The sequence below is a fragment of the Pteronotus mesoamericanus genome, unplaced genomic scaffold (assembly GCF_021234165.1).
Source record: "Pteronotus mesoamericanus isolate MK-2021 breed Mesoamerican mustached bat unplaced genomic scaffold, CSHL_Meso_final scaffold_36, whole genome shotgun sequence".
In the NCBI taxonomy this organism is placed as follows: domain Eukaryota; kingdom Metazoa; phylum Chordata; class Mammalia; order Chiroptera; family Mormoopidae; genus Pteronotus; species Pteronotus mesoamericanus.
Window position 1 is genome coordinate 14,931,499 of NW_026555313.1, and position 25,759 is coordinate 14,957,257.

Genomic DNA, 25,759 nt, shown 5'->3' on the forward strand with positions numbered 1-25,759 from the left:
TTAATAGTATCAAACATAGGACCATATGACCAGTTCTCTGAGACATTTAGAATTATAATTAAAATGCAATCAAGTTTATCTTAGATCTTCACAGAAACTTACCGATAAGTGGATACGGTGCCTCTTCTTTGCCAGAATTGACCCATAACTGGTAATCTCTCTCAGAGCCCTTGGGAATAAAAGAATTAGCACTAATTCTTTAATGTTTACTAATGGAATGAAGATAAATTTTTGGCATTTTTATGCTTTGCCAAAAAATATGGGAACAATACAAATACCTTCAGATTCAAGGAAGTGGTTATAGTTTTTAAAGATGACAGTGCTGATTCCTACAACCCTTCTCTTCTCTCTCCAGTCCCAACAGAGTACTCAGGAATCCTGCCCTCTTTTTCCTAGTGAGGGCTGGGAATCGAAGTACTGCAATGGAATCAGAACCTCACTATTATGGGTAGCCCATGGAATGTGCAATCACAAAGGGAGAGAAACTTCCTGGTTTTCTAAAAGACTAACTTTGTCTTTAAAGTCCTGACTTCTGATAAGTCTCCATACTTCTCAGAGAATACTGGACTTAATCTCCAGCATGCCCCTGCAAAGACAACCTTGTCATCCAGTACCACAAATACTGTTGTGTGTAATGAAAAACTAAACCTCTCTAAGGCTCACTATTAGCTCAGCTGCTTCTGAGCAGGAGAACAACCAAGAGGCTTTGAGGACACAGGTAGCTGGCAGTCTACACTGGCTTTATTTTGGGCAAGTTCAGTCCTATGGATTGAAAGGACAAGAATTTTGTCTAGAGAATAGGCCCAGTGATGGAAAACAAAGGAATTGTTTACTAGAAGAATTACTAGCAATACTCAAAATCCTACTTCAAAGAAATAACACTAATTTATACAAACTTTACTATATCTTCTAGGAGAGAAAAAAACCAAAAATGTTTTACATGAAGCCAAAACAGATCAGCAATATTAATAGTCTTGATTTTACCTTCTGATTAAAAATCATGGCCCTGACCTCATAATGAAGGGTAGCAGCTAGGGAGAGTACCATTCCCCACCCCTTCCCCAGTCAATCTGTCATTTCCTTCCTCATTCCCTAATCAAGAAACTGTATTGCAAATAGAAAGAACAATCTAATAAAAATCCTTTCTTTTTCTGGTAGTATCTAAAAACATTGTAATAATCTCTTAGAACAGTAAAAGTCATTACACTGAATGGAGATATTTTTGGTCTGAGGAGATGAATCCCTTTATCCAAAGGAAAAGCATAAAAAAGAAAATGAGTTGTCTTAATTAATCTCCCTTCCTTCCCCTAAAAAACTAATCACTGTCTTCTAAGACATAATTATATAAGCTTAGAAGTCAATGCAGAGGTGTCTTCTTTATTCAATACATATACACTTAATTAAATTTTGAATATATTATTAAATGTAATGAACAAAAATCAAATTTCTTATCCTAAGTTTTGGTTGACCTGAGTTTTTAAAGGCTTTCTATGGTATTGTGTAAAAGCAAATCTAATCACAGTAAGAATCTGGCACATATTAACCATATGTCATATGTCACCTTGTAGTAATACCGTGTTCTCATAGAGAATCTCACTCAAGGAACAGTGTTGGTCAAGTGCTTCCTTTAGTTTTTACTCCTGAAAGTCACTCCCTTTAATACAAGTGTCCACTGTTTGATGTTTATATACCGGCAGGGAGGAGATGAGAACTTTCCAATTATCTTTCCCCTGCCTCATCCTCCAATATTCCAACCTTTCCTATTAATAACATTTCAAAAACTTGTATTTGTCCCATAAAACAGAAAGAAAAAAAAGCAAAATAGTGGAAAATGTAATGGGCATACTAAAGCTCTTTAAATCCATGATCTAATTCACAGCTTGTTTTTTAATTAACTAATTCATTAGAGGTACCAGCCATCCCAACCTCTGGACCTGCAGTCAGTGAATATGGTCTCTAGCTGTGCTTTTATGTAAAAATTCTACTACAGAGAAAATCCTTCAGAATTCTTCACCCTAAGGCTTATTAAATCTTGGGATAATAAAAATAGTTAGGTAAGGGAGAAGAATCAGGAATGGATATGGGGAAAGAAGAGTAATACAGTGACAAGTGGGAAAGCAGAAGGTTCAAACTTTCTCATTAAGTTACCTTATATCAAAAGCCTCCCCAACTGTTTATGTATATAGCATATGCAATAAATACATTTTTTTATTAGCACTCTAAAATGGGAGTAGAAGAATAGCACGCAGTATCAAGCTATAGTAAGGCTTTACTGTCCTTATTTTCTACATTTTGGGGGACAAAATATGACTTGCATCTCTAATAATTAGCTGTCTTATGATGGAAAGGATAATATTTATATGAATCAAAAGTACCAAAGTGTGGTAATTAAGAATATCTAGCAGGGTCACTTACAGTTATCCCTAGCATTGGTAGAGACATGTTGATAACTTCATTTGCTGTATCTGAATTCGTTATTGTTATAGTTTTAGACTGTAGAAAAAAAAGAAACAAGAAATACAGTTTTAAATAAAGGATTTTAAAACAGGTAAACAAATAATTATTGTGAAATGCTTATCTAAAGGAAAATCTTGATTTCAAGTGTTGATAAAGCATATAACTTAATTAGAACACAAACCCTTGATTATAATTTACTTGTATTCCATTACATATTATGCCATTTAATAAAATATCTTCTGGTGTTTTTCTTAAAAACAGAATATGTGGCTCATAACTCTGAGACTGTAGTGAAAAAGAAACAGTAAATATATTTCAGAGAAAATACATGGACCACCTTCGCAACCAAAAAGAAATCAATGAAGTTAGCCTTCTGTGTTATTTTCATTATTGTAGCCCATAGTGCCATGTGTAATAAAAGAAGGAGAGAGCTGGATCACTTTATATTTCTTCCTGAGTACTGCTTTCACAGGGTGGATTCTTATTTCTTTGCATGGTAAAAGGTCAGTTAAGGTAAAAGAAGAATAAGAACTGGTTATTAAAGACATTTAAAGTTTAGAATTTTTAAAAACCACTATTTATTGAACACTTTCTATATGTCAGGCACTGTCGGTGGCTACAGAGATTTTCATTGTTGAAATCTATGGAGGCCTTAAAACCAACAGGTCTAGCAAAAAGGACTGAAAATTTTAGAAAGCTCAATTCTGTTAACAATTTGGCCTTTGAACAGGGTTATCTATAATAGCCCTGTGATAAGCTACATTGAGAAAATACTACTTCAAAATAGAAAAACAGTTTGAAACAAACAATAAGAAATGACAAGAGTCAGAGATAGCTTTAGTTATTGATTTCCAAGACATTGTTTAACACAGTGCTATACTATCAAAAAAGAAATATTTACTATGCACATATATTTTACATATTATAATTATCAGATAAATCAGGAATTAAGGCTGTGTCCCTAATAGGGCTTAAATGGCACAATATAGGTAACATAAATGAAAACAAATTTATATGTAACCAAAAATGATATAAAAATAAAGTTAAGTGAAATCCACTGATAATTCATCACTTTTCCCTCCATAATGGCAGTATGTTTTCCTCTTTGAACCACTTGACATAACAAATTACTTCTAAAGGTTGTTTTGTTTATTGATTTCAAATTGCACTCCATGTAGCTCCAATATTTATGCAAAAGTGTTTCAGAACCTAACAGGGAGGGCTTAGGGGCATCCAACCCAGTATATGTCTTTTACCAGAAGTGGTAAAGATGTTTTATATATTGGGTTTTACCCCAACATATAGTTTCATGAAAGCCTTCTGATTCTTTTTTTTTTTTTAAGTTTCTAAATCCATTTAAAGAAATTATCTCATGAAGTGAGGAATTTATCCTGTAATACTTAATAATCATTCCCAAAGTACCGGTTTCTAATAAAGTTTTTCTTAATATTAAGCACATATGTTCAAAATGCTAATTATAGGATGTGTATTTTTCCATGCATGCCTCTCTGGTAGACAAAACAAATGAATTTCATCAGATAGTGCCCTCTGGCTAGTAAACAAATAAAAAACAGACAAAACTGAAAATGTGGCTAATTTTTTCCATATTAGTAGAATTCACTGACAGGTTATATAATTAAAAGCCAAGGATAAAGAATGCTTTCCATACATGCACTCCTATTTGGTGGGAATCACTCTTTCTGGAAGCAGGGCTCCCTGAAAGGAGGCTCTTGACATGAAGCAACTTCAGACAGCAAAAGGAGGGTGTGTCGTAATATCCTTGACTTAACCAGTGTAGTAGTGATACAAACACAGCACCCAACCATATCACGTGTCTTCTTTTCCAAAATGAGAGTGGAACACCAGTCCTTTCTTAAGCACACAATTTCTATATGCTAAAAGTGTTAAAAAAATTCATGGGATTTTCTATAAAAATCCTGAATATAACCAATTGCCACAACTGAATCAAAGCCAGCAGAAAAAGTTTTTTTCCCCCTACTTTGCTACTTTGCTACAGGAGATCTCTGTAGTCTTTATACCATAAAAATATGAGTATTTCCCTCAAGCAGTAACATCTGGCACTCATGTCAGTACATTTGCCTAACTTCTGCTTTTGGCCCAAACAAAACTGTTTGTATTACATATTTTCCCCCACACAAAACTGTTCTGTGTGATCTAGAGCTGCTGTGAAGTGTGACAATTCAAAATAAAAATAGAAACATTCACAAGTTTCCATTTTGTTCACCATTGATAGTGTCCTGACACGTGTACTATATTTTAGTCATCAAATTACACGTAATAACTAGAATTAAGTAGACAATTTTTATTTAACCTACATGATAAAAACTGTGGTAGAAACATGCTGATCCCTTAAAAATGTCACCTCTCCCAGCTCATCCATTTATTAACCTGAGGAATTCAATCCTCCTAAAAACTCAAAGAATGAAAAACTTTCTAAAACCGCTCTCTATGTAAAAAGTGATAAGTTGGAAAAAATTGCTTAATATTAATAGGAAATATCTCCTTGTGGGAATGGCTTTAGTACAAGCCTCTACAGCTGCTATTGAAAGGATCCAGAGAAACATTAATGCCAGAGGGAAGAAAGAGACATCTGACAAGCAATATTCCTTCCAAGTGCAAATGTTAAATACCGTGGTTAATATGAATTTCTCTGGCTTCATTTTGTCTAGGGTTTACTTTTCATATATACAAAGACATATACATACCCAGGAAAATGTGTTTTACCGCAGTGGTATTCCTAAATGCCTACCTTGCAAAGCACATACACAGTCTGCCTGCCTGTCTGTTTTTTTATCCATGGTGTTTTGCCTTATGCAGGGACTTAGAATTTAATTTTCTGGCTTAGAAACACTTACATAGGCACAATTCCCAATGTCCTTGGCGAAGATTTTGAGGGGAATGCTCTTCGGATAGTCCTTCTCTTTCTCTAGATTGATGTATCTAATCAAATGCAACAACAACCCAAAACAACACTGAGTCAGATGGATTTTGCTAAATGGCTTATTTTTATATCAATCTATTTTGTTAATATTTTCAATATACTTATATGCTATTTTTAAAAAGACAGATGGAAAGACTCAGCAAAGTCAGATTACATTATGGGTTGGAAGAGAAAAAATTCTCAGGACATTAGGCATGGGCACAAAAAAGAATGGGAGATCCATCTCAAGTGTGAGGTTTAAGTACAGTCAGGTTTAGGCACCTCTGGGTGATGGTTTATCCTCAAAGCTTCCCTACCCTCCCTGGACAGGCCCAGCACCTTACTTATGTACAGAAACATGTAATACTTTACTAAATCAAACCGAAATAATGGCCTTTCACTTCTCATTTAGCTCTTCAGTGGAATGCAAATCTTGGTTATCCCATTGCTTGGGAAGGGAGAGAGGAAAGAATGGAGGGAACTACGTGAATAAGAGATGAACCTAAATTGATAATTTTAGTTTGTATGTTCAAAGGTAAGAATATGATTGATTTTTTAAAGGGCTCAACAGAAAACCCTCCATATATGAAAACTTAATACATGCTTTGAGGAAACTGTTAACTCCAAATGGTAGGCTGGAGACAGGAAAAGAGACGACATTACTGACTAATTTTTGTCTAAAATAATCTGACCAGATCTCCACGTTCTCCTTCCTAGACAGTAAGAAATACATATAATAAAAAAACACTATAGTATTTAGCAGCTAGTGCACAGTTGAAATAACAGCTTATTTTGAGGACAAATGAAGAATTTCTATGAAGGAGAAGGGGAATAGTTTGGGGTGTCTACGGAGATGAATTTAAATCATTTAACTACAGGTTAAAGATTGAAAATATGTATACTGAAAAAAATACCTCTGAAGGAGAGAGAGCCATTTGTCCTTTTGTTCTGGGGAACTGCAAATAAAATGGGAGAGAAAATTAAACCACACAAAATACTTATTATGCTAACATATTTAAGTCAATGAAATGTCAACAGTCTATAATTGATGTTGCTGCACATAACTGCAATCTTGGCATAACTGTGTTCCACAGAACCCTGATGTGAAACTCTCTATTATGAAAAACTATACAATCAAGTACAGTTTTGATCTCTTGGATCAAAGAGGTTTCAATAAAAGAAAGACACATTTTCTTACTTTATTACTCTTCTACAAATGGTACTCTTATAATGGAAACAGTACTTGATATGAAATCCAAACATCTGATTTCAAGGATAGATGCAAACTATATGATGATGGGTAAATCTCTTAACCATAATTGTAATTGGGCTGATTATCTCAGAGTGTTTTTGTAGCTGTTATGTACAATACAAATAGAAAGTATGCTTAACTTGAGATTAAGAGGTTAAAGAGAAATTTGGCATATCAATGGCCAAGAAACCAATTTTTTTTTGTCAGGAAAACAAAACTTTATTTCTTCATACATATAGCAGAATTGTAATTTAGTAAATTAGTACATCAAAAATTATTGTTTTTTCTTTAAAAATTTTTTTATTATTTTTACTGTTCAAATACATTTGTCTTCATTTTCCTGCCACCACCTTCCCCTCCCCCCACTCCCTCCCTCAATCCTTCCCCATGTTGGGTTTGTCCATGGGTCCTTTATACATGTTCCTTGACTTGAATCTTCCTCTTCCTTTCCCTGCCACCCCTCTTCCTCCTTCCCCCTTCTGTTGGTTTCTTTTGTCTTTCAATGTTGCTGGTTATATTTTCCTTGCTTGTTTGTTATGTTGATTAGGTTCCACTTATAGGTGAGATCATATGGTCTTTGTCTTTCATCCTCTGGATTATTTCACTTAGCATAATGCTCTCTGGTTCCATCCATGCTATCACGAAGGGTGGTAGCTCTTTTTTCTTTCTGCTGTGTAGTATTCCATTGTGTAAATGTACCACAGTTTTTTGATCCACTCATTTATTGATGGACACTTCGGTTGTTTCTAGTGCTTGGCTATCGTAAATTGTGCTATGAACATTGGGGTGCATAGGTTCTTAACTTATATAAGTCTTTTATCCATCTTGAGTTTATTTTTGTGTATGGTGTTAGTTGGTGGTTGAATTTCAATATTTTGCATGTAGCTGTCCAGCTCTCCCAACACCATTTCTTGAAGAGGCTATTTTTACTCCAATTTATATTTCTGCCCCCTTTGTCACATATTAATTGACCATAGAGTCATGAGTTTATTTCTTGGCTCTCTATTCTGTTCCATTGATCTATGTGTCTGTTCTTATGCCAGTATCAGACTGTTTTGATTACAGTGGCCTTGTAATATAGTTTGATGTCGGATATTGTGATCCCTCCTGCTTTTTCTTTCTCAAAATTGCTGCAGCTATTTGGGGTTGTTTATGCTTCCATATGCATTTTTGAAATGTTTGTTCTATGTCTGTGAAATGCTCATTGGTATTTCAATAGGTTGCATTGAATCTATAAATTGATTTGGGTAGTATGGAAATTTCAATGCTGTTAATTCTTCCAATCCATGAACACAGTATATGCTTCCATTTATTTGTGTCTTCCTTAATTTCTTTCTTCAGTGTTGTATAGTTTTCTGAGTAAAAGTCTTTTGCCTTCTTGGTTAAATTTATTCCTAGGTACTTTATTTTTCTTATTGCTATAGCAAATGGAATTTTTTCCTGATTTCTGCTCTGATATTTCATGTTTGGTGTACTAAAATGCCTTCGATTTCTGAATATTGACTTGGTACCTTGCTGTTTTGCCAAATTTACTCATTTGGTCGAGTAGTTTTTTTTGTGGAACCTATAGGGTTTTCTATGTACACTATGATGTCATCTGCAAACAATGGTAGTTTTACTTCCTCCTTTCCAATTTAGATGCCTCATTTCTTTTTCTTGTCTCATCACTGTGGCAAGAACTTCCAATGCTATGTTGAATAGAAGTGGTGAAAATGGCATCCTTGTCTTGTTCCCAGGCTTAGTGGGAAAGATTTTACCTTTTGCCCATTGAGTATGAGGTTGGCTGTAGGTTTTTCATATATGGCCTTTATTATGTTGAGGTATGCCCCCTATATTCCCACTTTGCTGAATGTTTTTATCATAAATGGGTGCTGTACCTTATCAAACGCTTTTTCCTCATCTTTCGATATGATCATGTTGTTTCTGTCTTTCCTTTTGTTTCTGTGATGTATTACATTTATTGATTTGTGAATATTGAATCATCCTTGCATCACTGGGATGAATTCTACTTAATCATGGTGGATGATCTTTTTCATGTATTGCTGGAGGAAGTTTGCCAATATTTTTTGAGGATTTTAGTGTCTATGTTCATCACTGATATTGGCTTGTAGTTTACTTTCTTTGTTGTGTCTTTATCCAGGTTTGGGATTAGGATGATGCTTGCTTCATAAAAAGAGTTTGGGAGTTTTCTCTCTTCTTGGATTTTTTGGAATAGTCTGAGAAGGACAAGAGTTAGCTCTTCCTTAAATGTTTTGAAAAATTCTCCTGTGAAACCATCTGGTCTAGGGCTTTTGTGCACCAGTTTTTTTGATGACTGCTTCAATTTCACCAGCTGTTATTGGTCTATGCAGGCTTTCTGTTTCTTCATCATTCAGTATTGGATGGTTATACTTTACTAAAAATTTGTCCATTTTTTTCGAGGTTTTGAAATTTCTTGTCATTCAATTGCTGATAGTAATTTCTTATGATCTTTTGTATTTCTATGGTATCAGTTGTTATTTCACCTCTTTCATTTCTGATATTATTTATTTGGGTCCTCTCCCTTTTATTCTTGATGAGTATGCTTAAAGGCTTGTTGATTTTGTTTATCTTTTCAAAGAACTGCTCCTGGATGGGTTGATCCTTTGAATTGTTCTTTTAGTCTCTATGTCATTCAGTTATGCTCTTATCTTATTTCCTTCCATCTACTCACTCTGGGATTCATTTGTTGTTGTGTCTACAGTTCTTGAAGCTGTAGGGTTAGGTCATTTATTTGAAACTTTTTATCTTTTTTAGGTAGACCTGTATTGCTATGAACTTCCCTCTCAGGACTGCCTTCACTGTGTCCCATACACTGTTGGGACTGTTGTGTGTTCATTTTCATTTGTTTCTAGAAACTTTTTGATTTCTTCTTTGATCTAATTATTAACCCATTCATTGTTTAATAGCATGCTATTCAGTGTACATGAGTTTGAATGTTTTTGTTTTTTCCTTGAGGTTGGTTTCTAGTTTCAAGCCTTTGTGGTCCAAGGAAATGCTTGTTGTTATTTCAATTTCCCTGAATTTGTTAAGGCTTGTTTTGTGTCCTATCATGTGGTCTATCTTTGAAAATGTTCCACGTGCACTTGAAAAGAAGGTGTATTTTGCTCCTTTGGGATGAAATGTTCTATATATGTCAGTTAAATCCATTTATTTTAATGCATTGTTCAGTTCCACAGTATCCTTGTTAATGTTTTGTTAGGAAGATCTATCCGTTTTTGACCATAGGGTGTTAAAATCTACCATCAGTGTGTTGCTATCTATATCATTCTTGAAGTCCTCCAAGATTTTCCTTATATGTTTGGGTGGTCCTATGTTGGGTGCATATAGGTTTACAATGTTTATGTTTTCTTCATGGATTATACTTCTGAGTATTAAAAAGTGTGCTTCTGGGTCTCTTTTTATGGCCTTTGTTTTGAAATCTATTTTGTCTGATATAAGTACCACTGCCCCTGCTTTTGTTCCCCTGTCCATTTGCTTGGAATATTTTTTTCCATCCATTTACTTTCAGTCTGTGTAAGTCCTTTGTTCTGAGGTGGGTCTGTTGTAGGCAGCATATGTGTGGGTCACGATTTCTAATCATTCAGCTATCCTGTGTATTTTGATTAGGGTATTTAGTCCATTTACATTTAAAGTTACTATTGATAGGTACTTATTCATTTTTTCCCTTTGTACCTGTGTTTATCTTTTGCTCACTCCTTTTCTTCATCTTCTTAAACAGGTCCGTTTAGCATATCTTGTAGTGATGGTTTGGTGATGTATTCTTTTAGTCTTTTGTCTGGAAAACTCCTTATTTTGCCTTCCATTTTAATTAAGAGCCTTGGTAGGTAGAGTAGTCTTGGTTGCAGGCCTTTGCTTTTCGTGACTTGTAGTATTTCTTGCCATTCCCTTCTGGCTTGCAGTGTTTCTGTTGAGAAGTCAGCTGCTGACCATATGGAGGCTCCCTTGTATGTTACTACCTGTTTCTTCCTTGCTGCCTTTATGATTCTTTGTTTGTCTTTGATATTTGCTATTTTAATTATGAAGTGTCTTGGAGTGGGCCTCATTGGGTTCCTCTTGAATGGGACGCTCTGTGTTTCCTGGACCTGTGTGACTTTTACTCTCCTCCAATTGGGAAAGTTTTCCATCATGACTTTTTCAAACAAGTTCTCTATTCTTTGCTCCTCTTCTCCTTCTGGTATCCCTATTATACTGATATTATTTCATTTCAGGTTATCCTGCATTTCCCTAAGTGCCTCTTTATTCTTTCTGAGTCTTTTTTCATTTTCTTGCTCTTTCTGGAAGCTTTTTTCCACACTGTCCTCCTTCTGCTCCCTGATTTTATCCACTGCTTCATCTAGCCTGCTTTTGATTCCTTCTATTGTGTTCTTCAATTCAGAAATTGTATTCTTCACTTCCTCTTGTCTCTTATTGATAGTTTCTATGTCCTTTTTCATGCTGATATAGTCTGCAGTAAGTTCCTCATAGTTTCTCTGTAGTTTTTCATAATTCTCTTTGAGCTCACTGAGCTCATTGAGCTTCCTTAGAACCACTGTTTGGAACTCAGTATCTGACAGTTTACTTGGCTCTATTTAATTTATTTTTCTTTTTTGTGATTCTTCCTTTCCCTTCAATTGGGGGGTGTTTCTTTTTCTCCCATTATCTGTTAGACTCTTCTTTTTTGCTTCTGCTTAACTTGATATGCCTTGATTTCCTGACTTTGTGGTGTAAACTTCTATGGTAGTAGATGGCTTTTTTTTTTCTTTCTGGATCTTCCTCTGATGATGTCAGCCATTGACCCCATTTAACCTTAGGCAGTCTGTTTGAGACTTCCAGGAATCTACTCTGTTTCTGTGTCCTCCAGTTTTTAACCTATTCACTCTGCCCTCAGCTGTCAGTTTAGGCACCACAGGGCGGGGCAGAGCCTCTGGAGGGCAGGCTATTTTGTCTTTTCACGCTGCTGCTGCTCAGGGGAATGGTCTGCCTTATCAAGATGGATGCTGAGGAATAGGGAGGAGTCAGCACCAGGATAGCCCTGGCTACTCTCTCAGTTCTCTCCCCAATGCTTCTATCTCCAGTCTATTCTCAAGAGTCTCTAGAGCACTCTGCGTCCCCTTTAGCCAGGGATCTACTATCTGTGACTGCCGCTCTGTACTCAGCACCCAGTCCTGCACAATACCGGCTGGGGCAGAGCCTCCTGAAGGCTGGGCTATTGTGTCATTTCATGCTGCTTCCACTCAGGGGAATGGTCTGCCTGAGCAAGATGGAAGCAGTTAGGGTGTGCAAAAGCCAATTTTTCTGTCTGTCCGAGGTTTTCAAGGCTCCTCTCTTACTATTGTTCCATTTGTTTCCAGATGATTTCTCCATAATTTAGTTGCAATTCCAGTTTGGTCATGGAAGAAGGTCAGTGTGATTTCCACTTACTCCTCCACCATCTTGAAGTCTCTCCTTATTTTTCAATTACAGTTGATGTACAATATTATATTAGTTTCAAGTATACAGCCCTGTGATTAGACTTTTATATAATTTATGAAGTAATCATCCCAATAAATCTAATATCCATTTGGTACCATACATAGTTATTATGGTATTACTGATTATATTCCCTATGCTATACTTTACATCTTCATGACTATTCTGTAACTACCAATTTTTACTTCTTAAACCCTTCACTTTTTTCACTCCTTCCTCCAACCCCCCACCCCTCTGGCAACCATGAAAATGTTCTCTGTATATACGAATCTGTTTCTGTTCTGCTTGTTTATTTTGTTTTTTAGATTCACATCTAAGTGAAATCATGTGGCATTTGTCTTTCTCTGTATGACTTATTTCACTCAGATAACACCCTCTACGTCCATACATGTCGTTGCAGATGGCAAGATTTCAATTCTTATGCCTGAGTCATATTCCATTTTATAAATGTACCATAGCTTTTTTATTCACTCATATACTGATGGACACTCAGGCTGTTTCCAAATCTTGGCTATTGTAAATAATACTACAATAAACATATGAATATATCTTTTTGATTTAGTGTTTTGGGTTTCTTCAGTTAAATACCCTATAATGGAATTCCTGATCCTTCTTTTCTCTTCTATAGCCTTTATTTTGGTATATATTTTGTCTGGTTTAATTATTGCTACCCTGGCTTTTTAAAAATTTGTTTCCATTTTCATGAACTATCTTTCTCCATTCCTTTGCTTTCAACCTGTGTGTGTCTTTTGATACAAAGTGAGTCTCTTACAGACAACATATGTAATAAAGGTCTTGTTTGTTATCTATTCAGCTGCACTATGTCTTTTTATTGGAGCATTTAATCTGCTTACATTTAAGATAATTGTTGATAGATGTGTATTTATCACCATTTATTATTCATATTTTTGAGCTTCTCCTCCCCCCATCTTCTTCTTTTTCTTGGTTCTTTAACATTTCTTGTAGTAATGATTTGGTGATGATGAACTCCTTTAAGTTTTTCTTCTCTGGGAACGTCTTTATATGTTCTTTGATTCTAAATGATAGTTTTGCTGGAATCTTTGTTTTTAGGTATGTACTTTTCCTCATCTTGAATTATTCTTGCCAATCCCTTCTGGCCTACAAAGTTTCTGGTAAGAAATCAGCTGACAGTCTTATCGGAGCTCCCTTGTAGGTAACTGCTTTTCTCTTTATGCTCTTAAGATTCTCTCTTTAACCTTTTACATTTTAATTATGATGTGTCTTGATATGGGCCTCTTTGGGTTCATCTTATTTAGGACTCTCTGAGCTTCCTCAACTTGTACGTCTATTTTCTTCACCAAGGTAGGGAAGTTTTCCATTATTATTTTTCCAAATAGGCTTTCAATTCCTTTCTCTTTATTTTTTCCATTTGGCACCACCATTATGTGAATGTTGGTACACTTGAAGTTGTCTCAGAGGCTCCTTACACTATCCTCATTTTTTTGGATTTTTTTGGTATTGTTTCTAATTGTGTGTTTTCTTTGTCCTTATCTTCCAAATTGCTGATTTGATTCTCTGCTTCATCCACTCTAGTGTTGATTCCCTGTAATATGTTCTTCATTTCAGTTATGGTATTTTTCATTTCCAACTGGCTTTTTTATTGTTTTCTATTTCCATTTTAAAATTTCTTATCTCTTTGTTCTCACCAAGTTCATCTTCTTTCCCCCTAAATTCATTGAGCATCCTTACAGGCAGTGTTTTGAACTCTGCATCTGGTAGATTGCTTATCTCCATTTTCTTAGTTCTTCTGGAGTTTTGTTCTGTTATTTTACTTGTGATATGTTTATCTCCTAATGTTGACTGAATCCCTATATTTATTTCTACATTATGTATGAGGTATATTTGCTATGCCTCCCAGTCTTGGCAGAGTGGCCTTATATAGTAGGTGTCCTGTAGGCCCAGTGGCACAGCCTCCCCAGTCACCTGAGCAGGGCCTTCAGGTGCACATCCTCTGTCTGACACTGTGCGGGCTCCTTGCATCCTCCTATTGTAGTTGAGCTTTGATTGTTATTGGTGTATCAGTGGGAAGGATTTACCCCCAGGCTGATCGATTGCAACAATTGGCCATGACCACAGAGGGGGATCTGTTGTGCAGATGCCAACCCCACAAAGCAGGATTCAGTTCAGTGATGTTCTGGTTACTGACAAGTAGCCCCCTTGAGTGTGTCACTTGTAGAGGTGGTTGGGTGGTGGTGCTTCAACATGGTCTGAAGTTGTCCACTGGGTGCACTGCTTGGGTGGTGCAGGTCAAAGCCAGCTGTTGCCTGTGCCCTGCCAGAGGCCACTTGGCATGAGTTACAGAGTGATCTTCAGATGGCTGCTACTAGTCCTGGGCTTAGAAGTGCTCAAGAGAGGCCAGGCTACAAACTGAGGCAAGCTTCTGCTAATGCTAGGACTGGGGTGACTTAGCAAGGTATTTGGGGCACACTGAAGCCAGATGTTTGGGTTTTGTGAACCTTTGACAGAATTTAGGAAAGTCTGCACCATGAGCTATATGTCAGGCTGCTTGTATGGAATTGTCAATGGAAACAGCTTGGGTAGGCCCTAAAGTTGGATAGGATGGGATCACAGGGATTTACCAGGGCAGGGGGACAATATTAATCAGAATGTTGGAGACTCAGATATGGCACCTGCTTGTCAGCTGTGTGTGTGAGGGAAGGGCTCATCAAAGAAACAATGGCTTCTGACGGCACTTCTGTCTGGGAGAAAGTTGTCCTGATGCCAGTTAATTCAGTTCCTCCCTGTATGCTCCTGGTGCCTTTCCAGCAGTCGCTCCAGTGCTAGAGCTCAGAGCAAGTGAGTCCAAGTCAAGTCCATGCATGGGCCCTTATAGAGGAACACCTTGGTCTCCAGAAGACCCCCATCTCACTCAGCGTCAATTCCAACTGGTTTTCACAGCCAGAAGTTGTAGGGACTTTCCTTCCTGGCATGGGAACCCTGGGCTGTGGTGCCTGGTGTGGGACTGGGACCACCTCATTCCTAAGAGCTGATCTCCACAGCTGATACATCCTTCCAGCCACACACAGATGTAGACTGGTATTCCATTTGCCCCTCCTACCAGTCTCCAGTGACTTCTTCTTTATATCCTTAGTTGTAGGACTAACGTTCAGCTAGATTTCAGGTGGTTCTGAGAGATGGTTGTTCTTTGATTGTAATTCTGATGTGTTTGTGGGAGAATGTGAGTACTGTATTTATTTATTCTGCCATTTTGACTGGAAGCTAGAAAACTTTTTTTGTAACCAAAAAAACATTTCAAATTGAATATTTTATAAACAAGGTAGATATCTTTGTAATATGTGCACACACACTTGCATACTCAGAATAGCCTGGGGGGAAAAAGACTGTATGCCTAAAGGAAAAATAAAAAATTTTAAAAAATTCTGTAGATTTTCATTATTGGAGGCAACTAGGTCCACATGACTTATAAAGCTTTTGCCATATCTGCCCAAGAAAGCAGTTTGAGAGGGGGGAAAAATAGTGGCATAGCAAAAATTCAATAAAATTCAGAAAGTTGACACAACAAGGACTTTTGCTGTGAATTTTGTCACTGCAAAATATGGGAAGAGGTTTATTAATGAGCAGAAAATAAGAGAAGGTGGTGTGAAGTAGGCTTTTGTAGTCAAATTTTCTCACAATATTTTTCAGGGTAATCAAGAAAATGCTTAGTCTTTCTCTGCAACCAGTTTCCAGACTTTTCCAGTTGCAATGATCTCACCCTTATCTCTTAAGGTAAACTGACACATTTGAGGGGAGTCTTTAAAGGTCTCAAGGCAGGTGGTTCCTGCTGTCCTTAACCAAATAAAGCATACTTGTTCTTGTTTCACAAAATAGGGTCAAGTCTTACTTTTTCCTCCTGATTTTTTGTCTGTCAAGCAAATGAAGGCTGTTATTTCAACTTCTTCACTATAGGTATGAATACGCAGTACCACAGTGTAACCTGAGCAGATGGTGGATCTGTACTCTATAATCACTATATGGGCATCAAATGTGCATCCAGAATAACAAAGATTATTAGGATCACAAGTATAAAACCTGGAAGAATTTCCTCTTTTTCAATGCTTTTCAGTCTGATTTTGAGCTTTTCACCTGGAGCTACAGAATCAGTTTCTGCATCATCAGAAAGTATCCCCAAAACTTCTATGTTGTACTTGTTAGGCATCATCACAAGCTGCTGGCTTTTACAAATAGATCCTGATTCCGGCTTTCCTAGGAACACGGTGCCCATATCCTTGTATTTATTCACAACTGAAAGACTGATTGGTCCATCAACTGATCCACTGCAGTTTGGCAAATTTTCCAGATATGGAATAAATGGTAGTCCAATGTACCAAGGAAAGAAATAGGATTGCTCTTTACAATTTGCTCCAGTCAGTCATGAGCAGGGTATAAAGTGAGTGTCCTTTTTGGGATTTAAGCCACCTTTTATAAAAAATGGCACTAGCTTCTCCTTACATTCTTCAAATTTCTTACTGCTCCAATTCACACCGTTAGGTCATCCATCTTATTAGTAAGCACACAATTTAGTGTTTCACACTGCTGTCTTTGCCAACATTGCCTGTTCTCTTGTTTGTCCTCCTTTCTCTCTCTCTTTCTTAAAAATCTGTTTGTTTATTTATAATGGGGAAAGGAGGGGAAAAGAGAGGGTGGGAAGCATCCTCTCATAGTGTACCCCAACTGGGGACCATAGCCGCAACCCAGGTATGTGCCCTGACCAGAATTGAACCAGCCAACTCTTTGTGGGATCATGTCCAACCAACTTAGCCACACCAGTCAGGGCTGCCTTTCTTTACCAAATCCAGTTTGAAATTCTTTTCTAGCAGAGATTACCAATACAGTCTAATCAACTTGAGAAGTACCACCAACCATATTTGGGACAAAACTCTTGTGGCAAGGGGCATCGAAAAATTGTGAAACGCTTCTTTTCTGTTTCGAAATAGGCATGAACCCACTTCTACTGTGACCCTTTGTCTCGTTCCTCCTGATCTGTGTCTAAGGACCAAGTATCAAGTTTCTTTTTTTTTCTTTAGCTTCTCTTTCATATTTTTTAAGTGTCCTTTTGTCAACTATTCCAGTCAAATGCATTATTTGTCCTCCAATAGCTGACCTCCCTGCATCTACGTGCCCAATGAATACTACATTTAAATGTTCTTTTTTTTAAGGAGCACTTGGTGGTGCAACAGATTGAGGTTTTGGTATTTTCTCTTCCTCTTCCATCATTTCTTGGGTATTTTCTTCTGGGGACTTTCCATCTCCCAAAGAACCGCCCCCTGCTCTGCTTCACTTATTTCTTCTTTGTGATCCCATGATTCTTTGGGGGTCAATTCTGTCTCCCCATTTTCTACAACAGGTTCTGAAAGTTCCTGTTCCTGCTAATAGGTGTAACCGCACCTGCACATAATGATTTCCTCTCGAGAAGTTCCACAGGTGCCTAAGGGCCTCCAGTGCCACTGCCGCCAGCTCAGTTCTGGCTCCGGGGTTGTTGCCAGAGGTGCCATCTAAGGGTGGCCGTGGCTGGTTCTGGCCCACCAGAAGGAGGGCATGACCTTGCAGCATAGACATTTGGCACTGACACTGTGTTGCCACCCGCACAGCTGGCGCTTGTTTTTATGCAGTGTCTGGTCTCTTTGGGAGCCTCAAGGGTCCTGCTTCGGGGTTTCCACGTCTGCCTGGTCCCAGCAGTCAGGCACCAAGGTGCTGTCGCCACCGCGACTGGTACCTGGATTCAAGATGGGGGGTGTGGTGAAGAGAGGACAGAAAATGCAGCGGGGTGGGGAGGCGGCCAGTGGGAAGGAGCTGGCCACGCAGAGCCGAGGCAACCCACGGAGTCAGCTCCAGTCCCAACTCTGTACTCTATGGCTGGCGGCCGCCCAACCCTCCTTGTGTGTGTGCCTGCATAGAAAACTTATTCTTAATTACTATAATCTGAATAACATCAGTTCATTTACAGCTAAATTAGTATTGATTATTATTTTTTCTAAAGTCACTGCTGCATTTAATTCCTGAAGTTAAAAACAATTTAAAGCTTATTTTCATATGGTCTTGTTATTTGCTAGTTTTTACAATTTCCTAAACTCCTGAAAGAAGTTGGAAACCCTAGTTATTTTCATTACAGAAAAATACACAACAAATATTTGTAATTTGTTTCTAACTTTGTTGCTTAGCAATTTTGACCATGGCCATCTCCCAGGACTGGTTATCAGGTAGTGTATTACATCTTTTGCCAATAACCATGCAATTTTCATCTTTCACAATTTCTTACAACCTTTCCTAAAGAGCAGATTTTTGCAGTTTATGTCTAACCTTCAATTTGTTAAGCAAAAATCTATTTTGAAAAATAGGTGAGTTTTCTTTGTTCAACTTTTTTCAAAGCAGTTAAAGAATACTGCCCCTTTAAAACAGTATTTTTTTAACTTCTGCCTCTTTATGGACACATATGATGATACATGTGATACATACATATAATACATACAGAAAGCTATAGAATGCTTAAGTATACAGCTTGAAGAGTTTTTACACACTGAATACACCCATGTGATTATCACTCATATTATGAAACATAAAACCACCTTGGAAGGTCTGTTGTGCTCCTTTTCAGGCACTAGTCTCCACTATCCAAGTAAGTTTTGCTGTTTGGGTACTTTATATAAACATAACCATGCAGTATGTACTATTTTGTTTCTGGCTTTTTTCATTCAACATTGTTTGTGAGACTCATATTACTGCATGTGGTTTTAGATCATTCACTCTCATTGATACAGTGTTCCACTGTTTAAATGTATAGCATACATCACTTTAAAAATTATAAAGCATGATTATGAAGTATGTCAGGTTAATCTATTGAGATCGATTTATGTAGTCTTCTTGTATTTTTTCCTTTCTCCTGCTCTACGCAAGCATACATGGCTTCTCTTCCCTAGCAATTCTTAATCTCAGGCATTTTTTATAGAACTACAGACAGAAAATCAAGGCTACCTACCTTAGAGTTTCATAAACACCTCAGCTCATTTGATAAGAGCCAGGAGTGGGGAAAGCAGTCTATATTAGAGAAAAGAGAAAGGGCAAGGAAGATTGGAAAGATTTCCTCAAATCTGGGAGGGGATAGAGTTTGCCCCTTGACAGTGAGCTGGGAACCATATGTTACTCAGTCGAGGTGCCTAAAGAAACAAAAAGAACCCAGAACAAATGGTTGTAAGGAGCAACTAGGGTGGCTTGTTCCTAGGCTCTGAGGTTTTTATATCAATAAAGGTACCTTCGCCCCACATGTGGCAAGGAGTGAGCATCTCTAGATATAAAAAGACAACTCTGAGCATAGAAAAATATAATAACCACATTAGACTTTAGGTCAGAAGCTCTCCATCTGTTTTGGAGACATCAGAGAAATCTCCTGTATTCTGCTTCTACTCTAAGAAAACAGGAATTCCAGTAAAGAAGAAAATTTTATTTCTTAACAGCCTAGCAAAATGGGGGCTCAAGGTGGGTTCTAATTTGATCTATAAACAAACAGACTTTTCTTGCATACCTGTTTGTAGACTAAGATTCCTACCAGGTACTTAAGTTAAAATATTCTGATTTCTCTTTCAGATTTAAATATTTCTTGTGTCTTTTGAACAATGTTCCCATTTTACTATACATCAGGTCTTCCAATAATGTTCTGTTCAACATTGTTTCATTGTAGCACTGATGAGGAAAGAAAACTGATTCTTGGCTGGGGCCACTGTGTGTGGGTTTTGTACACTCTCCCCATATCTGCACGGGCTTCCTCTGGGTACTCTAGTTTCCTCCCATACCCCAAAGCTATGCATATGAGGTTAATTGGTGTGTCTAAATTGTCCCAGAATGAGTCAATGTGGGACTGTGTGTGAGGGTGCCCTGTGATGGAATGTCATCCTGTCCAGAATTAGGTCCTGCCTTGCACCCTGAGCTCAAGGATAGGTTCTAGCTACCCGTGACCCTCAGCTGGAATAGATGGGTTGGAAAAATAATTCTTACTTGTATTCATAATCTTCCTTAAATGGATGTATAGTTCAGATTTATTTCAATATTTAATATTAGAAGTGATTTGGGTCTTTATTTGGAAGTGTGATTTTTTTTTTTTTACCAGAAATATGCTGTAGGAACTTTATTCTTGTTTATATTTATTAGCCTATGGTAAAATTAATTTTTGTTATACATCATTTCACTTAAAGTCAGTTTCCAAGGAACTATCAATGATGTTAAATAAGCATATACCATGTAGTTATATCTGTACAATCAAGGTGCAGAGCACCTTAGATCCTAGGTATGTGAATCAAGACAAGTAGTGAAAGAGGTATGAAATTCCCTTGACATTTTTTTGAGATGTGATGATCCACCCCATTTCCCAAGGTAAAGCATGGAAAATTTACATTTATTGTTTGCTCTTCCCCCAAACTGACTTGATTAGGAACGCCTCATAGATTCTCGCAGTTGTTTGTCTGTCTTATATTTCAAAGCTATGAGTGTTTTGTTTCTTTATAGATAGTATAATCACTGCCTCTTGAGCTACTGATGGATTTTAAATTGATCATGACCTTGATTTTCTTTTTTTCTTAAATTATAAATCACGTTTATTCTACTACAGTTGTCTCTATTTTTCCCCATTTACCCCCCTCCACCCATCCCACGCCCTCCACAGTCAGTGCCCACTCTGTTGTCCATGTCCATGAGTCATTCATACATGTTCTTTGTCTAGTCCCTTCCCCTTCTTTCCACCATTGTCCTCTTTCCCCATCCCCTCTGGTCACTTTCAGTCTGCTCCATGTTTCCATGCCTGTGTTTTATTTTGTTTGTTAGTTTATTTTGTTGAATAAAGGTGAGATCATATGGTATTTGTCTTTCATCAACTGGCTTATTTCACTTAGCTTAATATTCTCCAATTCCATCCATGTTGTCACAAAAGGTAGGAGTTCCATCTTTCTCTCTCTCTCTCTCTTAAATGTGGACTGATTTTCTTTATTTTTTAAATGTCAAAATTAATTATAAAATATTAAAAAATTTAAAACCATTATAAAGTCTCAGCAATTAAACCAACATGACACCAGCACAGAAATAATCAAGTAGATCAATGAAATATAATGAGCATTCTAGAGACAAACGTATATATCTTTCTAACAATGCAATATATGATTAAGTTGATATTTCAAATCAATGGGGAAAATAAGGCTTATTAAAAAAATAAGGTGCATGGACCCCTATTACTTGAAATAAAACAAATATAGAGACCTATTTCACACATTATACAAGAAATATTCAGGTGAGTTAAAATCAATATGTAGAACCTAAGGAGTTTTAGGTGAAAATACAAAGTTATATTTTTCTTACCCTGAAGTAAAATATTCAAAACCCAGAAGCTTTAAGTAAAATATTGACTATATGAATATATTAAACATTTAAGGCTGTACAGTAATATACATATAAAAAAGGTTAAAGGACAATAGAATAGGAAAGTATTCGCAACACATATAAAAAAGGGTTAATTTTTTTTTTTAGGGAAAAAATTCTACAAACATTTAATTGAAAAATGGATAAAGAATTTATCCAAAAAGTCATTTAAAACTTTCTTTAAAAATAATAGAAATATGCAGGAAATATACAAAAACAAGTTTAGTTTCAACAAATAATAAAGGAACAATTAAAATAACACATCATTGTCACAATCAGATTAATAAGAATTAATAAATTGGTAATATCAAGTATTGGCAATGTGAAAGGAACTGGGTATTCATAGACTCTTTTTCTTCATTTTCTTAAAGCAGTCCCTTTAGCATATTTTGCAATGCTGATTTGGTGGAGATGTATTCTTTTAGCCTTCTTCTGTCTGGGAAACTCCTTATTTGACCTTCCATTTTAATTGAGAATCTTGCTGGGTAGAGCAGTCTTTGTTGCAGGCCTTTGCAATTCATGACTTGGAATATTTCTTGCCATTCCCTTTTGGCTTGCAGTGTTTCTGTTGAGAAGTCAGCTACTAGCCGTTTCGGGGCTCCCTTATCTGTTACTACCTGTTTCTTCCTTGCTGCCTTTAGGATTCTTTGTCTTTGATATTTGCCATTTTAATGATGATGTGTCTTAGAGCGGGTCTCTTTGGGTTCCTCTTGAATGGGTCCCTCTGAGCTTCCTGGACTTGTGTGACTTTTACTTTCTTCCAATTAGAGAAGGTTTCCATCATTACTTTTTCAGACAGGTTTTCTATCACTTGCTCCTCTTCTTTTCTTTCTGGTATCCCTATTATATGGATATTATTATGTTTTAGGTTATCTTGCATTTCCCTCAATGCATTTTCATTCTTTTTGAGTCTTTTTTCATTTTCTTGCTTTCTGGGAGCTTTTCTCTACCTTGTCGTTGGGCTCACTGATTCGTTCCTCTGCTTCATCTAGCCTGCTTTTGATTCCTTCTACTGTTCTTCAACTCACAAATTGTATTCTTAATTTCCTCTTGTCTCTTATTGAGAGTTTCTATGTCCTTTTTCATGCTGATGCAGTTTGCAGTAAGTTCTTCGTAGTGTCCCTGTAGTTTTTTGTAATTCTCTCTGAGCTCACCAAGGTCATTGAGCTTCCTTAGAACCACTGTTTGGAACTCAGTATCTGATAGTTTACCTGCCTCTATTTCGTTTAATTCTCTTTCTGGGGATTTCTCCTTTCCCTTTGAGTGGGGGGTGTTTCTTTTTATTCCCATTATTTGTGAGGCTCTTCCTTTTTGCTTCTGCCTATTAAGTTGATCTGTCTTGATTTCCTGACTTTGTGGTATGAACTTCTACTGCAGGAGACTACTGTTTTTTTTCTTTCTGGATCTACCTCTGATGATATCAGATGTCATCCCTGTCTGACCTTAGGCAGTCTGTTCAAGACTTCCAGTACTCTACTGTTTGTGGCTGTCTCCTTCAGCTGTTAATCTAGTCACTCCACACTCAGGAGGCTGCCTTAGACAGCTCAGGGCAGGGCAGAATCCCTTCTGGCAGCAGAGTTATTGGGTCCCCTTATGCTGCAGCTGTATGGGGGAGGAGTCAGCACTGGGATCCCACCGGCTAGTCTCTCCATTCTCTCCCCAAAGCCTCCATCCCCAGTCTCTCCTCAACTGTCTCCAGACCTCTCTGCATCCCCTTTAGCTAGGGATCTACTGTCTATGGCTGCTACTCTGCACTCAGCAGGTGGCTTAGACAGCACAGGGCAGGGTGGAATCCCACCTGGGGGTGGGGTTATTGGGTCCTCATAAGTTGGTGACATTGTGGGGAGTGGTCTCTGCCTGAGCAAGATGGCTGCTGCCACATGGGGGTAAGTCAGCAGCAAGATCCCACTGGCTACTCTCTCAGTTCTTTCCCCAAAGCCTCCTTCCCCAGTCTCTCCTCAGGTGTATCTGGCCCACTCAGCCCCCGCCTTTACCAGAGACCAGGGTAAGTGTTTGAAAATAAAAATTTTGCATTGGCCCTTTAAAGGCTCTTTGTGTGTCCAGCTGCCTGTCTCTTGCAGAGAGCAACCCTGCTGCTTTTCACAGCTGGCTGTTTTCTGTGTACTTTTTGGGTTCTGGTGCTGTAGGCTAGAGATCCTCGCTTTTCGTTTAGACCCCGCTCTTCTCAGGGGGATCCAACAGGCCATTTCAATATCCTTCTGGTGCTGATGCCCATGGGCGCCCCGCCCACCTTCTCAAGTCTGTACCACACTCCTTACCAGTTAGATTGTGCTCAAGCCAATTCTGTGTCCTAGGTTACAAGGCTTCCCTCTCACCATCGTTCAGTTGTTTGTTCCAGGTGATTTCTCCACAATTTAGTTGTAATTCCAGGTTGTTCCAGTGTGACTTCTACTACTCCTCCATCTTGATTCCCCCTGATTTTCTTAATATTTACTGATATCTATATGCTATTTCTGATGTTCTTCACCCTTTCCTAAACATCTGAGCTTCCCTCTGGTGTCATTTTATTTCAGGCTTAAAAACTTCATCAGCACTTTTTTTTTTTTTTTTTTTTTTGTAGTATAGCTCTGCTGGCAGTAAATTCTTAGAGTTAAAAAGAGTCCTTTTTTCACCTTCATTTCTGAGGGATATTTTTGCTGGATATAGTATTTCAGGTTGAAAGTTTTTTCTTTCAACACCTTAATGCCAATTCCACTGTCTTCTGACACCACCGTAGTTTCCGATGAAAACCCACAGTGATGCAAATTGTTATTCCTCTGTTTGTAATGTGTTGCTTCTCTCTGGCATTTTCAAGTTTTTCTCTTATCTTTGGTTTATAGCAGATAACATTACAAGGTGAAGTTTTCTTCATACTCCTTTTGATGTTTACTGAGCTTATTGAGTGTACCTTTTATGTCTTTGCCAAATCTCTAAGGTTTTCAAGCCATTATTTATTCAAATATTTATTGTGTCTCATTCCCTTTCTATTCTCTTTCTGGAATTCCAGTTACATGTACATTATATCTTTTGGTATTTTCCAATAAGTCTCTGATGCATTTTTCATTAGCTGCCCCCCTTCTTCAGATTGAACAATTTGTATTGATTTATCTTTAAATTTGTTCTTTCCTCTTTCATTTCCATTCTGCAACTAAGGCCACACAAGGGATTTTTAAAATTTAAGATGTTGAGGTTTTCAGTTCTAGAATTTTCATTTGGCTCTTTTTTATATTTTCTGTTTCTCTGCTGAGACTGCCTTCATTTCCATTGGGTTTTCCTTTTATCTATTGAGGGTAATTATAAGAATTACTTTAAAGTTCTTTTTGGGTTAAGTTCAATATATGGATCATCTCAGGATTAGCTTCTTAATTATTTTTTCCCTTTCCTGTTTCTTTGAATGTTAATAAATTTTAGATTGTATCCTGGACATCATGATGTTTTGTTTTGGAGAATCTGAGTTTTGTTATATTTGCAAAAGTGTTGATGTTTTTGTTTTAACAAACAAGCAACTTGATCAGATTCAAGTTGCAAACTCTATCTCATCTGTGGGCGGCACCGCCTCCTCAGCTCAATTCTTTTATGCTTAGCTTCAAGCTGCTTTGAGCCTGTACCATGCAGGTGTGGTACAGCAATTGTCCGGAGACTTGGGCAGTCTATACACAAAATTTGGAGCTTTCCTCTCCGTTGTGAGATTTCTTTCCTCACTTTTCTGTGGCTGTGGCTGACCCAGGTATTTCTCTGGTTCTTCAGCAAAAAGACTGTGGGATTTCTGTTAATTTAGTTAACGTGCACTGTGGTGTGAGTGTTGCCTACCTCAAGCTAATGCCTTAAAAACAGGAAACTCACCACCAGTGCTGGTGCCTCCTTCCCAGTTTCAATTCCTCACCAAAATCTACCAACTTTTGTTCACTTTCCAGAACCTTCAGATAGTTGCTTGTTATTTTGTTCTGAGTTTACAGTTGTTATCAGTATGGCTGTCAGTTCTGTTAAGACCTCACTCTGCCATACTAGAGGCAGTATCCTCCAACACTATTTTTTTTTTAATACTCTTTTAATTTTGAAATAATTTCAGTTTTTCAGAAAAATTATAAAGGTAGTACAGAAAGTTTCTTTTATACCTCCCACCCAGTTTCAGTTTCCTCTCATCTTATCCTCTTATATTGTCATGGCACATTTGTCAAACTAAGAAACCAATAATGGTGCAATACTGTAAACTTAACTTG

The 25,759-nt window shown here is 37.4% G+C and overlaps 1 protein-coding gene and 1 pseudogene across 1 annotated transcript in view; both read right to left on the reverse strand.

Annotated features, from left to right (window-relative positions):
* ARHGAP20 (Rho GTPase activating protein 20) overlaps positions 1 to 25,759 on the reverse strand; it is a 137,209-nt gene that overhangs the window by 32,018 nt on the left and 79,432 nt on the right. Inside the window, exons 5-8 of the mRNA XM_054592207.1 lie at positions 6,313 to 6,354; positions 5,334 to 5,418; positions 2,416 to 2,493; positions 103 to 169 (exon numbers count right to left, since the gene is read on the reverse strand). Coding sequence (XP_054448182.1) covers positions 103 to 169; positions 2,416 to 2,493; positions 5,334 to 5,418; positions 6,313 to 6,354 — 272 coding nt within the window. The remainder of the gene's footprint in view (positions 1 to 102; positions 170 to 2,415; positions 2,494 to 5,333; positions 5,419 to 6,312; positions 6,355 to 25,759) is intronic.
* LOC129086077 (eukaryotic peptide chain release factor GTP-binding subunit ERF3A-like) lies at positions 15,803 to 20,777 on the reverse strand (annotated as a pseudogene).